The sequence below is a fragment of the Lipophrys pholis genome (assembly GCF_963383615.2).
Source record: "Lipophrys pholis genome assembly, chromosome: 17".
Classification (NCBI taxonomy): Eukaryota; Metazoa; Chordata; class Actinopteri; order Blenniiformes; family Blenniidae; genus Lipophrys; species Lipophrys pholis.
In genome coordinates this window covers 19,515,447-19,536,940 of record NC_137643.1, presented here as the reverse complement: position 1 = coordinate 19,536,940, position 21,494 = coordinate 19,515,447, and the positions used below count along the sequence as shown (strand labels likewise).

At 42.8% G+C, this 21,494-nt stretch overlaps 1 protein-coding gene across 2 annotated transcripts in view; it reads right to left on the bottom strand.

The window, feature by feature from the left end:
- The window catches only part of ptprua (protein tyrosine phosphatase receptor type Ua), a 270,473-nt gene that overhangs the window by 28,304 nt on the left and 220,675 nt on the right, over nucleotides 1-21,494 (bottom strand). The window contains exons 15-21 of one of the 2 annotated variants that reach the window (XM_080485679.1): nucleotides 19,519-19,548; nucleotides 18,884-19,044; nucleotides 18,379-18,566; nucleotides 13,712-13,784; nucleotides 9,867-9,943; nucleotides 7,283-7,300; nucleotides 4,759-4,795 (exon numbers count right to left, since the gene is read on the bottom strand). In XM_080485679.1, coding sequence (XP_080341805.1) covers nucleotides 4,759-4,795; nucleotides 7,283-7,300; nucleotides 9,867-9,943; nucleotides 13,712-13,784; nucleotides 18,379-18,566; nucleotides 18,884-19,044; nucleotides 19,519-19,548 — 584 coding nt within the window. The remainder of the gene's footprint in view (nucleotides 1-4,758; nucleotides 4,796-7,282; nucleotides 7,301-9,866; nucleotides 9,944-13,711; nucleotides 13,785-18,378; nucleotides 18,567-18,883; nucleotides 19,045-19,518; nucleotides 19,549-21,494) is intronic. The other variant, XM_080485680.1, reaches the window with a different exon arrangement.

Here is a 21,494-nt window from a genome sequence, read left to right as displayed (position 1 = left end):
CTGCAGCAATAAAAGTCTATCAAGAGCTTCACTGTCTTGAAATAACTAAAACCATTTGGCAAAATAATGACAGATTGTAAGAACACATTTGTTTTTTAAATTCTCACGGAACAATAAAGGTTTCCCAAGAAACAAATGCGTTAAATCATCTTGTTCAAGGTCACAAAAGGGGCTGCTGTAGCTCACTTGGTGGCGCCGTCCAATCTAATCCCAATATTGTAGGTTTGATCCTCCACCTGACAAAGTGTCCCAGACCCTGAATGTTTCTCTGATGGCATGGCCTCACATTTGTTGGGTATATGTGAGAAATCATGTTGAGACTGCTCAAGTTGGAAATTTGTCTTTTGACCAGTTTAATCTCAACATATAACAAACTGGTTCCCTGACCAATATCCTACACTGCATTCGTTCTTCCTTCCTCTTTTCCATCAATCTCCAGTTGATGAGCCGACTAAAACATTTCGACATGCCACATGCTCCATATTTCTCCTTCCTAATGGAATTTCTTGACGATTCCTGAAATAAAGAATAGCTGTAGGCGTATTCCAGCAGGTCCACAATAAGATGAAGTTACAGCCAGGGGAGACTTGACAATCAAACAGATATGATTGAATCCTCTGGTCTTGGTCAAGGTACAAATTGAAAGAGCTGATCCACTGAATGAGCTTTTTATGGGAAGCCTTTTGAAAAAGGGGGCATCGCTCTAATCCATTTGACTGGATATCCAACCAAATGGAACGGGGCCTCGGGTTTCAGCTGGACTGAAATGTTTGAACCTTTGATGAAATTTGGTAAAAAAAAAAAAGATACCTGACTGTACAGATAAACACCTTGTTTCCACACGGCTTCCTCTTTAATAGATGTAGACCCAAAAGCCTTGGACGACAAGCCCCAGGTCAAACATGCAAAGACAATATGAGCAGGATGAGGAAAAGTCTCATTTCCCTGATAAAATGCATCCGCAGAGCTTTTTCAGAGCAGCTGGCACTCCGTTGTTGCTGGTAATCCGTCGCTCGTGCCAGTTTTCAATGAGACATGTGGGGCCGCTATGTTACCTGCTTACTTTCTCCCTTCATTGTGGGGTTCCTCCACATCAACCCCCCGTTAGCAATCACTGCAGCAGCCTCCATGTTTATTAGCGATGTGAGATGTTAATTTTTCAGCCGCAGCCGGAGAGGTGCGCTAATGCACCGCCGGAGGGACGAGGCGAGTCTGCGGCGGAGAGACGGATGGTGTGTGATCCCGGCAGCTGGGGCTGGATCTGTATGCAGCGCCACGGATGCAACACTTTCCGAACCGGGGCTTTTTCAGAGCAACGCCTGGCAGTTTATCCTCCCCTCGCTTAAACCCCCCACCCCCCCAACCCCCCGGCTCTCATGTCTCTGGACATAATAGAGTGAGCCCCAGAAGCACCTGCTGCCTACCGCAGAGACACAGCTGCCTCAAGACTCATCGGAGACGTAAGGAATCATCTTCGACCTGCCGCCTCGGGCCAGCGGCACCAATAGTACCAGGGGCACATGACAGCGTTAATGATGTGGCGTATTTACTGTATGTTGGAAGTGTGTGGAGAATCTCTGTCACACATGAGGAAATAAGAAATGGTCGGTACTTAACACGCTAGAAGCGACTGTGCTTTGGTATGTCATCTGCAACACTGGCCTCAAGGTTTATTTTATTTTATTTTGTGTTGGACTTGCATCCCAAAGCCACTCAGGTAATCAATTCATTATTAAACAGCAGTTAATGCTCTTTCTTGTGCATTCAGGTTGATAAGTTTTTGTTTAAGAGAGTAGAATTTAGAAAATTAATAATTGGTTGTCTGCTAATCAGAAGGTTCAGATTCGATCCCTATCTGTCCATATGATGAATCAACCTTGAACATTTTGAAACCCAACTTGCTCCCACGATTCTTGATATTTTCATTTCTGTTTAGTATATTCATAAGTTTTCACCTGATAATCAATCGTTTTTCTCGATATTTTGACACTTCTTTTTACATTCTTTGGATTATATGTCTTGATTTGGAAGATTTTAGAAACGAGGTGATAATACTTTTTAACCATTTGGCGTTTTCAAAAACATCTAAAATTTGTATTTTTAACTCACTTTTGACGTTGATCTTAAAAACTGTCTATTCTCCCAAATTCCAATAATTTCCTGAGTCTTTTGCAGAAAGTTTCAAAATTCGATTAGGAATTTGTCTTTGACATTTCATCATCATTTATACTTGGACCTCATATTACTAATTTGCCTGTATCATCCTTTTATTTATCTTTCCGTAAAAATGCCCGTTGTTCACTTTGTACTACCTTCAAGTGTTTCACAGTGGATTGTATGATGTGGCAACATATGATAACATCCCCATCAATATTTAGCAAGATGTGAATTTCACAGCGAACTAAAGAGCTGATAAGAACCTGTGATTATAGCAGCCATCAAATTAGCTATGGATTAATTTCCTTTGTTCTTTACCGTGTCCTGATAATCGTACGTGAATCACAAAGACACACAAAATACACAAAACTCTCAAGGTACAAATATGAACCACTGAGAAAATGACGGCACTAGTTAAAGTGGATTGAAGGAATAATTGGAAGGCTTAAGGAGACTTGTGACAGAGACTACTAGAAGACGAAGCTGGTGTCAAATTACAAAGGTGTTTTTACCGTATGCCAGAGGCATCGGCCTGGATTTTTCTTGAGTACTCATGTAAAAAACAAATACCGTATAATTCCCCAAAATCCCTGAAATGGTAAAACATGTACGAATCAAAGGGCCTAATCTGATTTTTGTGTCTCGATTCATTGCTGCTTTTGGTATTTTTTATTTTTTTCCCCAGGATTTTCAGAAGTAAAATATAGAAAATCAGCTTTGCCCGTCTTTAATATTTAAACTGGGTTGTTTGACTGATCTTTAAACCGGCAGCTACCTGAAGTTTGAAAAAAATAAAAAATAATAATTATATATATATATATACTTGAAAGGCACATTGTGGAACTTCTTCCACTTCTCTATCTCCTTTGCAGGAGAAGGAGAGAGACATTTTTTTCAGAGGTTACTTTTGAGAAGCGACAGAATTGAGACCAAAGTGAAAGATGGCGGGGAAATCAGAGGGGGATTACCGAGTGAGGAACACATTCGCTGAATAAACAGGATCAGAGCCGGGCTGGAATAAAGAGTCTCTCTCTCTCTCTCTCTCTCTCTCTCTCTCTCTCTCTCTCTCTCTCTCTCTCTCTCTCTCTCTCTCTCTCTCTCTCTCTCTCTCTCTCTCTCTCTCTCTCTCTCTCTCTCTCTCTCTCTCTCTCTCTCTCTCTCTCTCTGTGAGTATGAGTGTTTTCCACTTGGGAAATGCAGCCAGTATGTGGAGGGTATCAAACCCACATCAGAGCGCCGGCGGGGAGGCGAGACGTGAGCCAACTACTTCACACACTCGTGTTACAGTGACGACTGACTGACAGTTACAGTCCTGAATCTGCGGCGCAGATTGAGACGACGCAACCCAGACTTCCTGTTTGCACGGTCTGATGCTAAATCGAGGTAATGTTCTAATTAAAATTCGGTTTGATCGTCCTTCTTTGCAAGTAACGACCAGCATCAAGCAACCAGCCAGAGCCTGTCAGTGGCAGGAAGCAAGGATTTGTTTAGGGTCATTAAAAACAAAGAATATCTGAAGATTGATCTGCTGTTAACCCTTCCAGGAAAATCACAATTATGACACAACTTCCTGTAGATCCTGGGTTTAAAAATAAAGCTCTGGTTAGTCGTTGCAGAAAAGAAAATCATTTGTTGTGTTTTGGGTATCATTGTACAGGACAAAGATGCTGTACACAAAGTGGTAGTTTAGAGACCAGAGCAGTAGACTTAGGATCAGGTGGTTGCAGGTTCAATTCCCACAGCTGGACAGGTCACCACTGTGAGTCCCTGAGCATGACTTTTAACCCCTCCCCCAATGTGGCTGCCACCCACATCTAAGAAGTAGGATGGGTCCATGTGGAAACATGGAATTTCCCCCAGTGGATTAATATGGTATGAGTAGTTTAGTTTCACATTCTCCCACTACAACTGAGAAAGTTCAGTTAGTTCTACCTGAGCACCTCTATACTGCCACCTAATGGACAAACAAAACATTACTCAAGTTTACCATTGTGCACCTTTAAAGTTTATAAAGTGAGTTTTTGGAGGGGCCTCTTAATTTATGATGCATGGGTTGTGTGGTTTTGTCTTGTCGTAAGAGTTTTTGTATGTATTTGTTTTCTATTTTGGGGTATTTTTTGCTCCTCTTTTATTACCGTCCACTTCCTGTTGCCACGATGCAAATGTCGCTATTGTGTGACAAATAAAGGATCATCTTATTGTTATTTTATCTTAGAATGAAATGGCAACAGAAAATTGTAAAAAAGAAAACATATATATACAGTATATATTGGTATGGGGGTGAGTGTCAAACTTGTTTACCCCAATTTAATTTTGAGTTGGGTAGACTATTTAAAAAAAAAAAGAGTATAGTAATCTATAAATATCCGCAAATCCAAATATTTTTCAGCCCAAACAAATCTGTTTATGTGAAAATGTAATTCAATTTTTTTTTTTTCAAAGCTTGAAGAAGTTTGAAAAAAATAATAACATGTCAGTTTTGTTGTTTTTGACGGTATCAGTGTGTGCTTTCACGTCACACTGATGCTTGGTTCAATCTTCATACCGTCACACCTCTACGACAAACAACAACATCATCAGCGGAGGTCGCCGTGCGCTCACCTTGAGTGGCGATGAAGTGGTTGGATCGCTGGTAGCCCTGCGTGACAGAGAGCGGAGAGAGGACGAGTTAATGATTACACGAGCACATGATGGAGTGAGACTCGGAGACCTCCGCCTCCCGTTCCAACCCCCGCCTCTTCCTCCCTCGCTCTCCCAATTCCCTCGAGTCAAAACTCCCCACACGGCCCCTGACAGATGATGATTTTTACGGGAAGCAATCCAGTTAAAAACATGTAAATGACCGTCGCTCGACTCGCTGGCGTTTGAAAGTCAAGGCGAGGTGCTTTGCATGCAGCCGGGAGCCGTTCAGGTGGCCGATCAAAGCTGAGATTGACAAATGAAGGATCTTCAGCCCCGGGAGTAATTCCACCTGAAAGACACTGACTGATCGGACTGTCTCCTTCCTGCACTGCGGAGCATTAGCACAGTGATGATACAGTGCAGGCAGGTTGGGAGGCTTGGCTGTCCACCAGGAAGGACAAAATACAAACAAACATCACCGTGGGTGGAATTTGAAGCAGCCCGTGCAATTAATATTAGCACAGCTTCTGTGTTTACAACGGCCGAAGTCGTTAAACATTTGAACAAATGCGGCGCAGACGCACGCCAAGACGGGTGGAAACGCACCGTTATCACCTCCAACTTCCCGTTTCTCCCTGCTTTGATGAGCCAACAAACTTCGCCCGAACACTTTAAGATCAAGGATAAAACTGTTTTCTACCAAACAGTGGTAATTAATGAAACATGTATCGTGTTAAATACACGCGTGCCCAAATATTCTGATTTCAAAAGTTGGCTTTTCCTCATTCGTCGTAAACCTGCTGAAGCGTCTGATTTTGAGACGATTGGGTCGTAACACTAACTATGCTCAAGAAGGAAGTTTTCGCACCGACGAGGACCACTCTAACCAGATGTTACTTCATTGCTATCGTTAAATCACACTTGTGGAGCCTGCACTGTCTATCCTTTATGTTTCTTTGTCCCTCACAAGAATAAATTTCCTTAAATTTCAGTTTTTGTTTCAACGCCTTGCTTTACAAGCCTTCCAGGGCTTTAGGAAAAGATGCAGCCCGATTGCATGATGCTGCCGCCACCGTGCTTCACACATAGCATGCAGTCGGATGGAATTTAGACCAAAGAAACTTGTTCGAGGTGACATTTGCGTTTCTGAACTTCTTTGGAGGAAATAAAACTTTGATTAGGAGGTGAAAAGCACAATCATGCTATGAACAGATGACGTAACCTTGTTCTCATGTTACAGATTTTCAATTGACGTTGATTTGAAGAAATTAACTTTCATAATAATAAGTATATTTTCCCCTCTCATGTAATCCTTTTGATCTGAAAGGTCTTATTTTATTGACTGTGGTTCTATTCAGACAAGCAGCAGGGAAAATCATCCAAGAGGAGTGTATACTTGTCTAATACACTTTACATATCTGCATGTTTCAGCCAGATGAAAGAAAGAAAGAAAAAAAACATTCAGGAAGATGAAATTGATTTCACTATCAGTGTTCCGACCAGTTTCCTTGACATCACTTCTTCATCTACATTTTCCCAACAGCAGGCAAGCAGAACAACATTAAGAAACATGAATTCACAATGGACTGAAAATAATTAAACAAAATGACATGCACAACCATTTCAGATATGGAGAATCTAACGTGAACAATGAGGTCATTGCACTGATCACTCCAGACCAGTTTTTTCCTCTCATTGTAACGTTAAACCGTTCTAGTGGAGCTGCTCTGTGTATGCTCTTTAATTTTAATCTTCTATGTCGTGTTTTTTTTTTTTGCAAACTGTCACCCCCGATGCCTGAATGCTTTGCTGACTTCACCCTCTTGCTTTACAAGCCTTCAAGGGCTTTTTGTACGGACGCAGCCCAATTACATGATGCTGCTGCCACCGTGCTTCGCACACAGCATGACCTGGGAAACGTCTTGCAGCTGATATTTGCTCTAATTTGAACGTCTTTGAAGGAAATACAACCCAGATTTACTTAAAGCTTTCTTCAACAAGAGCTCTATCATGTTGTATATGTATACTTTAAATATTATCATTGCTGCTTTGTGGGCATTTAGCACCTTGCCCTTTCCCTCTCACTTTGCTCTGAGATGCTCGATGAATAGATGTGCGAGCATCGCTTCTTCACTCGTCCCGATCTTTCCATTTCATCTCCGTGGACGGTGCTTTGTTTGATCTGACCTCATGGGTCCTCCCTCTCTGTAGCGTGCGATCAGAACTCATAAAAGACATTAGCCTGACGTTAAGGAAGAACTCCGGGAAGGCGCTTGACTTCGGATGAAAGAATACTACAAACAGTGTTTGAAAAAAAGAAGAATGAAAAAGGTGGACTCAGGGGGATAAGCGATGACTACAGGCGGGAAAAGAAAGGCCGAAGCCTCGGCGAGGGAAGGGAAGCCATTGGAAGGAAGCCAAGGAGGGCTGGCGAGGACAGCCGAGAGGGGGCAGCATGAAAAGGGAGAGGAGATGAGAAAGAGGAGAGAGGCAAGGTACTTACTTCCCTGTTTATCCGAATCTAAGAGAAGCCAAAAGGTTGGACAGAGAAGAAGAGAAAGAAAGAGAGAAGAAGGGAGGCAGGGGGAGGAAACAAGAGCTAGTTATTGTGATTAAAGAGCAGGAAAAGACGGTATAATGAAACGGTTAGAGAGCAGGCGAAGACCTGAGGAGAGAATTCATGTTCAGACCTATCCAACTCCCAAGTTTCAGTTTTAAAGGTCAACCTTTGTTTTCCATGAACAAATGTTGTTTCAGTTAGTCAAAGCAGAATGAGCGGCACAGACGTAGTTAGAATATCTAGTAGCTTTGAATGAACCAGAGGTCTGCAACCTGAAGCTCTTTGTAGTGGTTTCCTCCAACAGTTTTACTACATCTTCAATTTATCGTCACACCAGAATTAGCTCACACTTCAAGGGTGACAAATGTGACATTTAAACTCAAACATAGCTCGATAGTTTGACTAAAATAGGTGGCCCATCACACAACATCATTTGCGAGCTGGCCTGGCCAAGCGGTGAGCGAACCACGATTAAATCCAAATAAAGACAAGAAAATAAACTTTCATTCGACTCTGACAGACTCAGGTCCACGCTTACATGAAAACGTTCTCCCTCTGTCTCCGTGGAAACGGGCCAAGAACAAAACTTTTCTGAAATGCCGCTACTATGTGCCATGACTGTAATAAATATGTTCATGTTTATAGGAGAAGAAGAAGAAGAAGAAGAAGAGACTGCTGTAGGGGGTCCTGACCTGGACCGGCGATGACACCGAGTTCCCTGAGCTGTTAATAACCCAGATGACACTTTAATAAGTCTGGTAATGAAAGAAGGCCTCTGGAAATACATGCTGGCATTGAAAACAGTCTCAAGGTGAAAACTTTTATAAAGTGAAGGCGGTATACTCTTTCACACACATTTGTGAGGTAGGAGAGTAAGATCCCAGCTTGCTTCCCATTTTGCGTGTTGATATATATAACATGAAAAGTTTGGGCCATTTTTGTTCCACCAATTGTGTCAATGCACTTCTTAACTGTTAAATCCAAGTTACACTGCGATATGTCTGGGAAAAATAGTGTCACATTGAGTATTGTGTATGTTTTGCAGATTTTCTGATAAATTTAAAGTCCAGGTTATTAACTCACTATATGAATGGACGAAGTAGTAAATAAGTTAATGAAAGCATTGAAAGTCCTAACGGCAAAAAATAGCAAAAAAAATGCCATCAAATGAATGTTGTTGATTGGTTTTCTCAGCCAGGAGAACCAAATCCATGTTCAGTTTGATTAACTTCATTATACCTTTACACTTTGAAAGGATTTTCTCTTCTATCTCCAGGAAAGTACACTATTGCACTAAACCCTCATCCACCGCCATTGGATCACAATTCTGTTGAGGACGAGAGCATTCAGTCGAATCATGTCAAAGGTATTTGGCCTACTGGCCTGTAAAGAAAAAAAGAAAAAAAAAAAAATTATTTCCATGTCCGTGTCCATTTTATGCCGCTGCAATCCAATTAAATTAGTCAATACAACCTTTTATAGTGCCATATTAAACGCTATATTGAGTTCTTTTCAATTTGTTACCAGCAGACGGCAATGAACCCTCGACGTATCAGACATGGAAATGTCCTGTCTTGCCAATCATGCCAAAGAAAAGTCATGTTGGAAGTATCATCAACGGCAAAAAAAAAAGCCAAGGATCGATTTCTTTCAGTCTGAGCCTTCTCTATGAATGACTTGGAATCAGTTTGACAAACTGTTGTGAGACAGGGTTCCGTAGACGACAAGACCAAAGTCCTCGGTCGACCACTCTGACGGGAGCACCGGAGGTGACGACGCTGCAGCGAGCTTTGATGTTCTGCTCTAAATGGTGGCAATCGCCAATTCATCGGGAACTGCTAGGCCTCGCCTCATCTCGCCGTCCACTCCCTCTTGTTCGCCAAACAAAAGGCAAAGGCATCAAAACAATCCGAACCTTAGTGGAATGCCTCTCTGGAGATGTGCTGAAAGCAGGAGGCAGGAGTGTTGAGAGCTGTTCCGTCTCCCTTCAAAGTGACCCTTCTGATATAAGTAGGAAAAAATGAGGGGGAAGGAAAAAAAAAAAAGACTGTCCTTCAGATAATGTTGGTCAATCTAAGACGAAGCAGCCGAGATTGGATCATTCAGGAGCGGCAGGAAAGTGAGGGCCGGCGCGGCTCCCAGAGATTCTCACTGGAGCTGAACTGGAGGTGAGATCAAAAACATCTGAAAGCAGATGAAAGGCTCAGGTGAGCTATATCGGGGCCAATTTTCCAAAGCGTTTGGTTGAGTCACGAGGCCCGCTGCCCGGAGCTTAGGGGAGGGCTCTTGTAGGATTTCTCTGGAGTTGCTGCGATAAAATCCCACGTCAAAGCCAGCGCCGAGCTGTAATGCTATCATGTGGGTGTAGTGGTTAAACAATAATGTGCGGAGGTGTCCGGCGGTCAAGCGCCGGGTCAAGTGCAACAATAAACGATGACTAGTGCAAGCTCTTAAGGCTTGGCTGGGGGATCGGGAAGAGACAAGAGATGGAGGAGTGGGAGGAAAAGTACGATTAAAGGTGACTCACGTCGATGTAGTTGGCGTTGACATAGTCGGAGCTGGGGTCTGCCAGCAGAGAGTGGAGTTTGACTCGATGGCGATCATCTGGAATGGAAAAACAAAAAACAAAACAAAAGATAAGACACATCAGCCAGTGTGCTCGCTTTGAATCGTTAAAGAAAAGGACACATCGGGTCATCTCCCTCAACAGTCATTGATGTATTGGAGAGGTTAAATGTGTGGGTCTAATTTCAGAGTGCTGCCCAGTATAGCTCAGACAAGAAACATTAACTCTTAATGAATACTTTAGTGTCACAGTTTAACATTTAAATCCAAGACAAGGAAACTTATATAACCCTGTTGACGACATACAGTGATACATCGTGAATGGATTTGACCTATATAGTGCTCTTTTCTTTTTTTCCGACCTCACACACAAACCCATGGTAATGGCGAGTCAACGGCGGCCTTGCAAAGCAATCAACGTCTGTTGTGACCAATTTGGTATTTAGCACCTTGCTCAAGGACACCAACACCCGGATAGTACATGATGAGGGATCAAACCTGCAACTCTGTGATCGGAGGACAATCCCCAATTCCCTACATGATATACATTGATTAAAATACTGTGATTGACAACTCCTTTGAACAAAGTACTCACTAGCTATTAGGTAATGAAGTTATTCTGACCGGACCTCGAGGGCCCTGCTCCATGTGTTGGTCACTAGTATAAACTGTTCAGTCTTCCGATCAGCTTGATTGGAAATGGTCGCTGCGTGGTCGTCATGATCGATAGCTTCCCGAGGGAAGGATACAGTTCTGCTGCCCAGAATACAAAGACTTTCATTTTAATCTTTCATTGCAATTGTTTTGCACCAGGAAGAGCATCGGCCATGTTTATATGCAAGTTTTACAGTGTAGGTAATGAATCCTACTCTTCCACTTCATCATGGGAAACAAGCCAAACTCAAAAAAGGTTTCTGTTGTTTGAGCTTTTCTTTTTTTTTTTTTTTTAAACCCGTGATGCCTGTTAGAGCTTAAAGTGTTCTAATTTGTTTGATTGTAATTAATTGCTGCAGTGTCATCATGATTGACACCTTCTCTAAAAGAAGCAGTCATTTGCAATTGGGTCATCAGGGTGTTGCAGCAGGACCTTGAAGGCATGGCTCCACTCCCCCGTCACTAATGCAAACGACGGTCGTTGTGCTCATTTTACTGATATTACGGCCTCATTTTCACAAAGCACCGTGACGAGCATCCAACCTTTATTTTTATAGCGAAAGCGCTTGAACGAGAAAGGATCAATCCCGACGTTCCAGGCAGCCGATTGGGATCGAGAACAACTGAAACGTCAAAGCGGGTTTATTCTATTAGAAGCAGGATGTCTGTTTCGAAAATCATCTTTCATGTATTTTAATTGTTATTAGTTATTGGTTGAGGTGTTGACTGTTGTCATACTGGGACTTTGACGGTAGCGTTCACTGAACTGAGGGAGACAAGTAGTTCAGATTTATAATACGCCATCATTTCATCCAGTAGAAGCAAAAAGGAAAACTATAAGAGCGACATTAAATCACTTTTGAGTAAGCGATGCACATTATCATATGGCGATCCCAAATTAAAGTTTCAATGATATACGTCACACATGGCTGGTTATAGCGGTTAGCAATTTCACCATCAACATCAACCCTATCATCCTTTTCCAAAATGTTGAGAAATGTTCAAACCAACCACCTTCACAAACACGTCAGTCGTCTCATTTGACCCCGAGTCACAATATTGAAAGAACGACAGTGTTTTCTTTCCCTTTGACCTTTTGCTGAAGAATTGCTGAAACTATTCATTGAATATTTCGGTTATAGACTGACAGGCAATAGACTTTGGATTGTTGTTGAGTTTGAAGGAACCATGTTTTTCTTCTGAAGTGCACTCGCTGATGTTCAAAAACCTCCACCTGACCTGATTCCAAGTAACTAATTCAACGAGAGGAAACCCTCACAGTGTCTTTGTGTTAAATAACTAACTGAAGTCAAGCTTTATCAGAAGAAAAAAAAGATACAAGCAACCAGCTACAAGGGGGCAATTCAACTACATTAAATAATCATTTTTTCAAGGGGAACACTGTCCTTCATGTAAAGTGTATTTAAAGAAATTGGGAGCGTGAAGCCCAGTCTAAGTTTCAAAGATTGCCATTTGATCGCTTTCATGAAGCTCGGCTTTGACAAACAAACAAATTCTGAGCTTCTTTTGTGCACAGTAAAACCTGTCCACTGTAAAATCCACATTGGTGGACAATTTATTGGGGAAATCCAACAGCAAACTGATTAGGATTACATCCAAGCAGACCGTTTCACAACAGATATGAACACAGATATTCGGGCTTTCAGGTGTGCATTGTAGTGTTTTCCAAAACACCATGAAAGCCACACTTAAAACAATCAATTTCAATTAATCAAAGCTTAATCACATTATAACGGGGGCTGTTTTTCTAGAATTAACAGTCATCCCACTGGGAGTGAAAAACAATTATTGGGCAGCTTCGGCTGACTCGCAGGACGCGGGCGGGCAGCGCCCGAGTCGTTAAATGGTAATCTACTTTACAGTGCATGTATAAAAAGCCATTAATGTTAAGGTGTGCTGTAACCCCCAGTGAAAGACACGTTGGACCTGAGCCCAGCAACATCGGCGCTCAGATCAGTCTCCAGTAAGCCTCCAGGAAAAGATATAGTATCTGTGGGACTTGTATTTGAAAACAGCCCAAACATAACAGAAAGTAGTTAGTACCCAACAATTGTTCTTGGAGCTGAGTTAGCATTGCTAGCATGATAGCCATTAGCTCAAATTGATGCTAACTAGCGTGTCAGGTAGCCCCATCACTGAGCAGGGAGCGTCTCCACGGCAACAGACTAATCTCATTTGATCTCCTCCATGAGGTGCTTCTCTCATCCACTTTGTATGGGACATTTTTTCCGCAGTTTTTGGGAATTTACTCAGAAACGGTTAGCCGTTAACGTCCCAAAATCTAATGGATTCGTCCTTGGAGGATGACAAATCATCCCTGAAGATTGTGTGTAATTCGAGTGAGTAGTTTTTGTGAAAAGTTGGTAGAAAGCATACATACAAACCAATGAATAAATAAATCCACGCAGACGAAAATAGAACCTTCTCACCCAAGTTCATTATTCTCCCAACTTTGTTGGTCGCCATACTTTCCTTGGCGAAGGTTGTAAAAACTAAACTAAACTAAACTTGGTAGGTAGGTAACTTCAAGTGAAAACATGTTTCCATGACAACAGTGCTCACAGCCATTAAAATGCAGCTTTTCGAAAACACTCCAACGGGTGAAAGCGACACTTTCTTTAAACGCTTCACAACTGTCTCCTTGTAAATGTTGGAGTATTAAATAGTTGTTCTGCACGTGCACGGGTCGATAGACAATAACAACAATGTTTCCTCCAGCGCATCATGACTCCCGGTCCATAGTCTCCTGGACTTGGTAGTTTTATTTTGACACTCAACATAATAACAATCTCACTTGGTCATCTGTCCACTAGAATGTCTGTGTTCTCTCATTGTTAATGTTTATGACGTATTGTTTTCTGCATGGTTTCAATCCCAAAACAAACAGCACCCTCTGTTGGCCCTACACGAAAACGACGTTGTTTTCAGTGTTTCTGCCATTTCCGTGTAAACAGACATTGTTTTCAGAATGTAGCCGTTTGAGCACAGAATGAAACCACGTCTTCATTTGAAACTACTTGAGTCTTTAAATCGCACTTGGTACCATTAATATAAAGACTGCCTGACCGGGTAAAAGTAAATTCCTCTTCATCTCACATACTGGACCTTCAAACAGGAAGTGTGAACACTTACGGCTGAGCAGGCTATCGTGCCTCCCTTTGGTCTTGTCTTTTTTCTTCGTGACGTCCCATCCATCGAAGAAACTCTGTGGAGCAAAGGCAGGGATCAACTTCACCAACTTTACAAAGAACAGTAGCAAAAGAAGAAGAAAAAAAAAAAAAACACAACATTGCCAAGGCGCTTCAAAGTGTTACCCTCAGGTTTTTCAGAGGCTTCGGCATTTTAGCGTCTTGCCAAGTTCTGAACAGACATCTGCTATGACATGGCAGGGACAGACCGAAGCTGAGAGTCGACAACCGGGGTGGCATTTAGAGATGGCTGTGGCCTTGAGAAGAAGAGGGAGGAGGAGGAGGAGGAGGAGGAGGAGGAGGAGGAGGAGGAGGAGGAGGCTGCAGCCCCGCTGTAGTGATTTTCATTCTCGACGCGGCGTAGAGCTCCCTGCTCGAAGAAACCATCGCTTCTGTAATACCCTGGTGTTAAACTGCTAAATTTGTAACAGCTGTTTATGACACCGATCTACTAAATCTGTTCCTGCAGAGAGATGACTCACTGACTCTAAATCAATACTCGGAGGAAAGGAGGAGGAAATAAAACCCCAAAACGTCAGGCTGGGATGTTGCATGGGCCCAACCTGACCTGTGTCGTAATTCTTTGCGTCTTAAGCCCGACGCCTCCAGTTTCTCGTGAAGAAGACCGGATTCTTCCGCGCGCTCCCGTCACACTGTTCCACCTGGAACCAGCGGATACTTTAATGTAAGCAGGAGAAAATAGGCTGATTTGAGGCTGACGACTGATTAAATATCAAAGTTGTTGTTACCAACTATGAGTAAACGTCTTCATTTATCTATTTCAGAGGCTTTCTAAATAATCCCTGATGAGTTTAACCGTAGTTTAGTATTAGTATAAGTGAGCAAGTTTACTTTTTTTCTTAACTGACCATTTTGTGATATAAATGAATCAAACATTTCACTTTTGATTACAGCACAATGTCCAAAATAATTTATTCAGGGGCTTCATAAATCCTAATATTGCGTGGGCTGGACCGGTAAAATAATACCACAATAACCTTTTTAAACTTTAAAGTTTTTCTTTGTTGTAGCACAGAGTATATGTGATGGAAATACTGATATTTTTTGCAAAAAAAACTAAAAATCACAAAAGGAAATGACTATAATCGCAACGTGAAGCCAATTTTAGTGAAAAAACTGTGATGTGTGTGTCGTTTAAATGTAAAAGAAGGAGTAACTTTAACATTAGCTCAAGAGTAGCTGCTCTTGGCTATAAGTTTAACGTGATCTGTAACTTCCCTGTTACATGTTTTGACCACAGGCATGCTCTTACCAACACTTCCATTTCAAAATTCTTGAAACTGATCAATTCCCATCCAATAATCCAAGCGACGCGCTCCCTTCTATTTCATGATCATATGTGTTCGCCTGTTAAGGGTCTTTGTCGCTCCCTCAATCGAACCAACAAACATCAGATCCCGAATTCACTTTACTAATCTGTAAATCACCACTGCCCACTGAAAATAAAGAATCATTAAATTAATAAAATGTCATTTATATGCAATTATGTCTGATTTGTCAAAACGCAACCTGTCTGTCAATGGCGTCAAGCTGAACGGCCTGTAATTTGACACCAGCTTCACTTTGTTGTAGGCTGTTGTTATGCCTCATACGAAGAGGGGGGCCCGTTAATTTGCCGCCTCTCAGTCGGTTCATTAGCTTGTGCTGCTGAAAGCTGCCTGCTGTGGTAAGAACAGTTAATTAGTGCACAGTGAGCTGCCTGGTAAACAAACACAATGAGGCAACAAAAACTAAATAAAAAAAGAAGTGGAGTAGAGGCGATCGGAAGTGAAGGATCGAGTTTATCACGCCTCATACACCTTTCACATTAGAGGTGGTTAGGCTTTAGATTCATGCCTCTTGCGTTGATGAAATCCCTCCTTAATCCAGTCGGTTAGATTCGGCAGCATATTATCGTCCTGCGGGGGCGTTACGCTGCCGACCGACATCCACATGACATCACTCCACCTTCCGAGCATCCTCGCGGAGCGTGACACACTTTCCGCCCCTTGTTCGCTCGCTCCAGATGTTGACTTTCAATGCACGCCGCCTACTGTACCCGCCAACCCCCCCCCCCCCCCCCACCATGCCTTGCAACATGCCTGATCAATGACAGCGCCGGCGCGACCCTGTGGGAAATAAAGGGTTATGAAGTCTGACAGCAGTGTGCAGGCTGATCCCCTTCATCTTGTTTATTTCTCCAGGCGATGGGGAGCCAGACTGAGGAGTGAGAAAGCGACCCATATATTGATTTTGGAAGGTGGGGGGGGTAATTTGTTGGCCCCGTTGAGGATTGCCTAATGAATCAACAAAGTGCATCTGGTTTCTTGCAGGTGGAGGTGGAGATGCGAAAATTTCTTTCAAAAATAATCTTATGATAAATAAAATTGAAATCTGAAAGGGGGAACTTTGAAAAAGATAATTAGTCCACACAGAGCGGGAAAGTCCAATATACCTACATCAACGCAATGTTAAGGAACGGAATCCACACTGGAGTATAAAATACTCCCATTCAAGCACTTTGAAATAATATAGTTGTGGTGCGCAGCAACTCAGAGCAAATGATTGCCTTTAAGGATTCCATCTGAAGTATATTGATTAAAAATTTTTAATAAGACTGTTTTGGGCTCTTTAGCTGTTTTGGTTGAGCTAATTCGACGGAACCAGCCAGCAATTCATTACAGACACGGGACAAATCTGGCCACCAACTTGGAGGAACTTCAATGTTGAGCATCTTACATTACATTGGTAGTTCAGATCGTTCCAAATTATCTTGTAAAGAGTCCCCCCCAAACAAAAAGACAACGGAGACCACATGCGGACACGATACAAGTTAAAAACAATTTTTTTAAAGAAATTAGAAACAAAACTTGCAGAAACACAGGTTGTAATACCATTTCCTGCCACAGGGTGGTGTGGTGAGAACTCTCAGCTAGAACGTCACTCGGTAGAGCGCAGATCTTCGCCAACCTCACGTTTCTGTTTGCGGAGCCGAGTTAGCATCGCTATCATGCTGGATAGACGTCAGCTCATATTGATGCTACCTCGCCTGTCAGGTAGCTACGCCACTGCGTGAAACACTGAGCAGGGAGCGTCTCCATGGCAACAGATGCTTGTTCTCCTTCGATCTCCTCTAAAAGGTCATTCTTTGTGAAAAGTTGGCAAAATACATACAAACCAAAAAATAAATAAATACACGCAGACAACCTTCTCGGCCAACGTTCGTTGGACCTCGTTGGCCGAGGTACTAAAGAAAGGAACACATTCAACAAAAGATCATAATTATCAGCTACACACTGCTGGAATGAATCTACGTTTGAGTTTTCGAGGGACCAAAAACAAGCGCTCCCCTAATCTTTTTATATACCGCTTAAAAGAAGTAAAAGAATTCAGTCTCGTGTTGAACTTCCAACATTTCCTCTATAAAGTTGAGTTAACTGCCTTTAATGCCATCTACCCTCCATCAACCGTCTTCAGTCCTAAATAAACTTTCCACAACTACACTGAAATCACCCTCTGCGCTTTAATACTTCATTAGATGGGCCATTATCTATGAACAAGAAGCTGTAATTGAAAATATTCTGTAAATGTCAACTGAGAAAATGTTGAAAAAGACGGATACTGGCCAACAGCCAAAGCTCCGCGAGCAGAACTGTGGACGCTACTCCGACTCACTACTGCCACCCAATGCAGACAACTGGCATGGCAGGACAGAGCCAACATGTAAGATTTAACTTACTCGTGTATATTCAATGTAAAGTATCAGATCTAATGTATCACAGATTTGAGTCACACAGACTTTATTTTGGTCGATCAGCAACAAATAAAAGCACACCTGACTGGATTGTGGCGGGAACACTTTTACCTCAATAATTGTTTTCTTTTCAACACACCTTGGACATGTTTGGACTGAAGAATCCACTTTTCGTCAGAAATCTCATCCTTGTATATTTTGTTTCTAAACGGGAAGTAGCGATGACATTTTTGCTGTTAATTTTGTTCCATTTTTGAGGGATTTGTTTGTTTGTGTCGTTATTTTTTTCCTCCAAATTTTCTTCTTCCAGTGTTTTTGTGAGGAGAGATTTTCCAAAATTCCATCAGGTCACACTTTTGTGTGTTTTGGTTTTTGCGCCAGCTGTGTTGACTCTTTGCAGTGTTAATGTGTTAGTTCAAGTAGTAGTTTTCGGATTTCTGCCGGTCATTTGGATCAATTGCATGTCACCGACCCGATGTTGGACGGCAAAGACGAGAGAATCCAGTAGAAACAGTCCAAGGAGGTGTGATGGAAAAAAAAAAGCCTACTTGCCTGAAGAGAAGAAAAGAAGTAAAACTTATAACTGAACTAAAGGCATAATGAACTTAACTGACCTTTCACCTCAGTGTTTGCTTTTTTAACTTTTTTCATGAATGCAATCAGACTTCTTTTGACGGGAACAACTGCTCGTTCTCGATCCACATTAACAGCATGAATGTATTTCAAATGACCTTCGCCACCGTTTCCAAAGGAATCTGTGGACCGCAATGAATCAAAGGTGCGCTGATTTGTATGAATCATCAATCAACGATGAAATTATCCACCCTCCCGTCACCTCTCCCCGCCTTGTTCCTCACCTCGTACTCCTGCTTGAAGCCGTAGCCCTCGGCCGTCTTCATCTGGTTGATGTGCTGCAGCAGGTCGGCCACCCTGACGGCGGGGTGGAGCTGACCCGTGTGATACGGCGAGCTCTTCCTGCGGCAGTGCCGCTGCGGCGAGCCCCCCAGCAGGCTGCTGGACTCGTTGACGGAGCTGCGCTGCTCATCTGGGAAGACAAAAAAAAGAAAAAAAAAGAAAAATGGCCTCAGTGCGTGACGGACGCAAGGCCGCCGAGCCAATCATTGACTCTGGTTTTTGATTTAAATATTCAATCTAAGGAAAAAGTCTAAGATGGAGCTGAAAGAGAGAGAGAAAGCTTGGGAGTTGCGGAGGGGACGCTGACAAAATACTGAAAAAGAATTTGAGGAATGTTTCTCCCTGGCAATGCGAGACCGAACACATGCTTGGACAGAAATGTGGCTGAAGGTCAGGATTCTCTCTCCCGAACGCTCGAGAGCACCCATATGGCCCTCGCCGTCTTACTTCGGGCATTGCAGCCGTGGGCGTCCATGAAGGAGTGGGCCATCCTCTCGTCCTGCTGGAGAGTGCTCTGCTCCGTCATGCTGCAGTCCAAGGAGCTCAGCTTCCGGCTCTTCTCCTGCCTGTAGGACATGGCCGCCTTGTTTATGGCCACCTTCTTCCTACTGGAGAGAGAGAGAGAGAGAGAGAGAGAGAGAGAGAGAGAGAGAGAGAGAGAGAGAGAGAGAGAGAGAGAGAGAGAGAGAGAGAGAGGTAAGGAAGATAAGGAAGAAAGGGGAAAAAGGAGGGCGGGTGAGGAGATGGGAAATTGAACGGAAAGGGGGGGGGTTATCTAACAGCTACGAGATTGAAACTGGACAGTAAGATTTGGTGATAGCGAGAGAGTGTCGGGTGGGAAGGGCGGGTGGCGGTGGGGTGGAGGAGATGGGGTGAAAAGAACGGAGGAGTGCGAGGAGGGGCGGTGGGGGGGGGGGGGGGAAGTCTGTACAATACTGGAGAATGGGGTGGAGATAGCAATGCTTTTTTCCACTCTAGTAATCCTGAGGGCTACAAAGGGCAGGCGAAGGGGAGAGATGGCATCAGGGTGTCGGGGGTGGGGGGGTGGGGGTGGGTGGAGGATGGAGAAAGGAGTAACTTACGGGTAGTAAGGGTAAGAATAGAAGTCCCTTCTGATTAGCATGAAGGAGGAGGAAAGGAGAGAGACAGAGAGTGAGGAGAAAAATAAAAGATGGCTTATCACAATGGGCCTTCGGAAGATAAATGAAGATGCTCAAGTGTGTTGGGATGTTATCGCCGGGACCGCCGGGGGAAAAGCATCGTCCGTAAACACACGAGAACTCACATCTGCACCAAAATAAAGTTTTCCTACACTTCTAAAGTTTAGCTTCAATCACAAGTGTACAATGAAAAGGTCAATTATTTCCGGTGACTAAAACTTCATACTGAGCATCATGATACAAGTTAGAAAACACTGAATAAACAAACTGAACTTAATTGAACTAAGTTATGAAGTCGTGCTGTTATTACACAAAACTACTGTTTACTGGGGAAAGGATGCCTGCATTAATCTGGAACTCACCAAACAGCAACATAAACAATGTGCATTAGCAGCCTTAATTATCCACTTTCCTTTTCTCTGTGTCATCTGTTGTGTTGCTGGTAGTTCTCACTACCGTTACTTCAGATTAATGATAAAACTGAGACTATAGATCAGAGGTGTCCAACACATTTCACTTCAGGGGCCACAGGGCAGAGAAATATCAATAAAAAAGAAGGAAGACCAGTAAAATTTTGCCATAATAACATTTGAATATACGTCTTAAAGGTTTTTCTTTGTCATATATGAACAAAATGTCCATATTTTCGCAAAAACACCAAGCAATTATTACCAAAAATCACAAAAATCTCAACACTTTGCCAATTTTCGAAGCTTTCCGGTGCAAAATACATTGAAATGTCCCAAAAACAATCTCCTATTGCTGTTGCATTGTGGGTGTTTTTATAAACTCCAGTTGTAATTCACAGCCTGTTAACTCTCATTTGCATATGCACATCATCGAAAAGTAACGTAGAATCAAGTCACTGTGGAAATGTATTAAAGGTTCTTCTCTGTCTGAATTCCTAAACATCATGTATGTTTAAAATTTAAACTATTCTTAGTTTCAGTCATTATATGAAGTTGCGATTTACTGTATGTCCAGCATGTGAACTTTGTGTCTTACATTTTCACTGCGAAGCAAAACTGAGTGAATTTCTTGTACGTGGACTTTTTCCTTTCTCCCAACGGCCCTCTGCACCTCCGAAAGATTTCCACTCTTGAAGACATTTTTGACGGTGCCCCGAGGCTTTCAATACATCCTGCAGCGCCTTACACACCTCCACCTGCCTCCTCCGTCCATCAACTGTCACCCGCACAGGGGCCCACTTAGCAGCAAACCTCCGACGCCGCGAGTCGGTCACTGCTTGTGCAAAACCGACACGCACAGCGGCGAAAACCTCAACCGTCGAGTCAACGTGGGCTCAGAAAGCAGAATCCATGAATTGTCAAAACTGGGCTACATTCTTGGCTTCAAATAGTGGAGATATGTTGGTTCCCGTGTTGAACAGAGACTTCGATCCTGTTTACGCGACAACATCTCACGCTATAAATATGGCGGGTCCACAGGCATTCCAGTGGACGGGCAGCCAAGTTGGATTTTTTTCTCACGGTGACCCTCAACTGTGAAACTATGAAGGAGAATTTCAACTCTAGAGGCCGCCACTGTTGCCATTGTCCATCTACCCTAAACTGTTTTACCCCAATTTCCATGGAGACATTCAAAAGCCCTTTTCAAAAAGTTGCATTTTCAGAGGCTCCAATCAATACTGTCATGTAAAGAGACACCCAAAACACTATAAAAGTTTTCCATTTTTATATCCGTTGTCAGATAAACGGGGCCTTAACCTGGATTCATTGTCAGGTTCCATTGCCTTTTTTTTAAATAGAAGTATATCTTAAGCCCTTCCTTGTTAACATCGTGTTGCAAGAACAATAATCAAATGTGGGAATATGCACCACCCAACGAAATAGGACTCTCAAATGCTTTCAGCTATCACATTGACACTCACACACTGA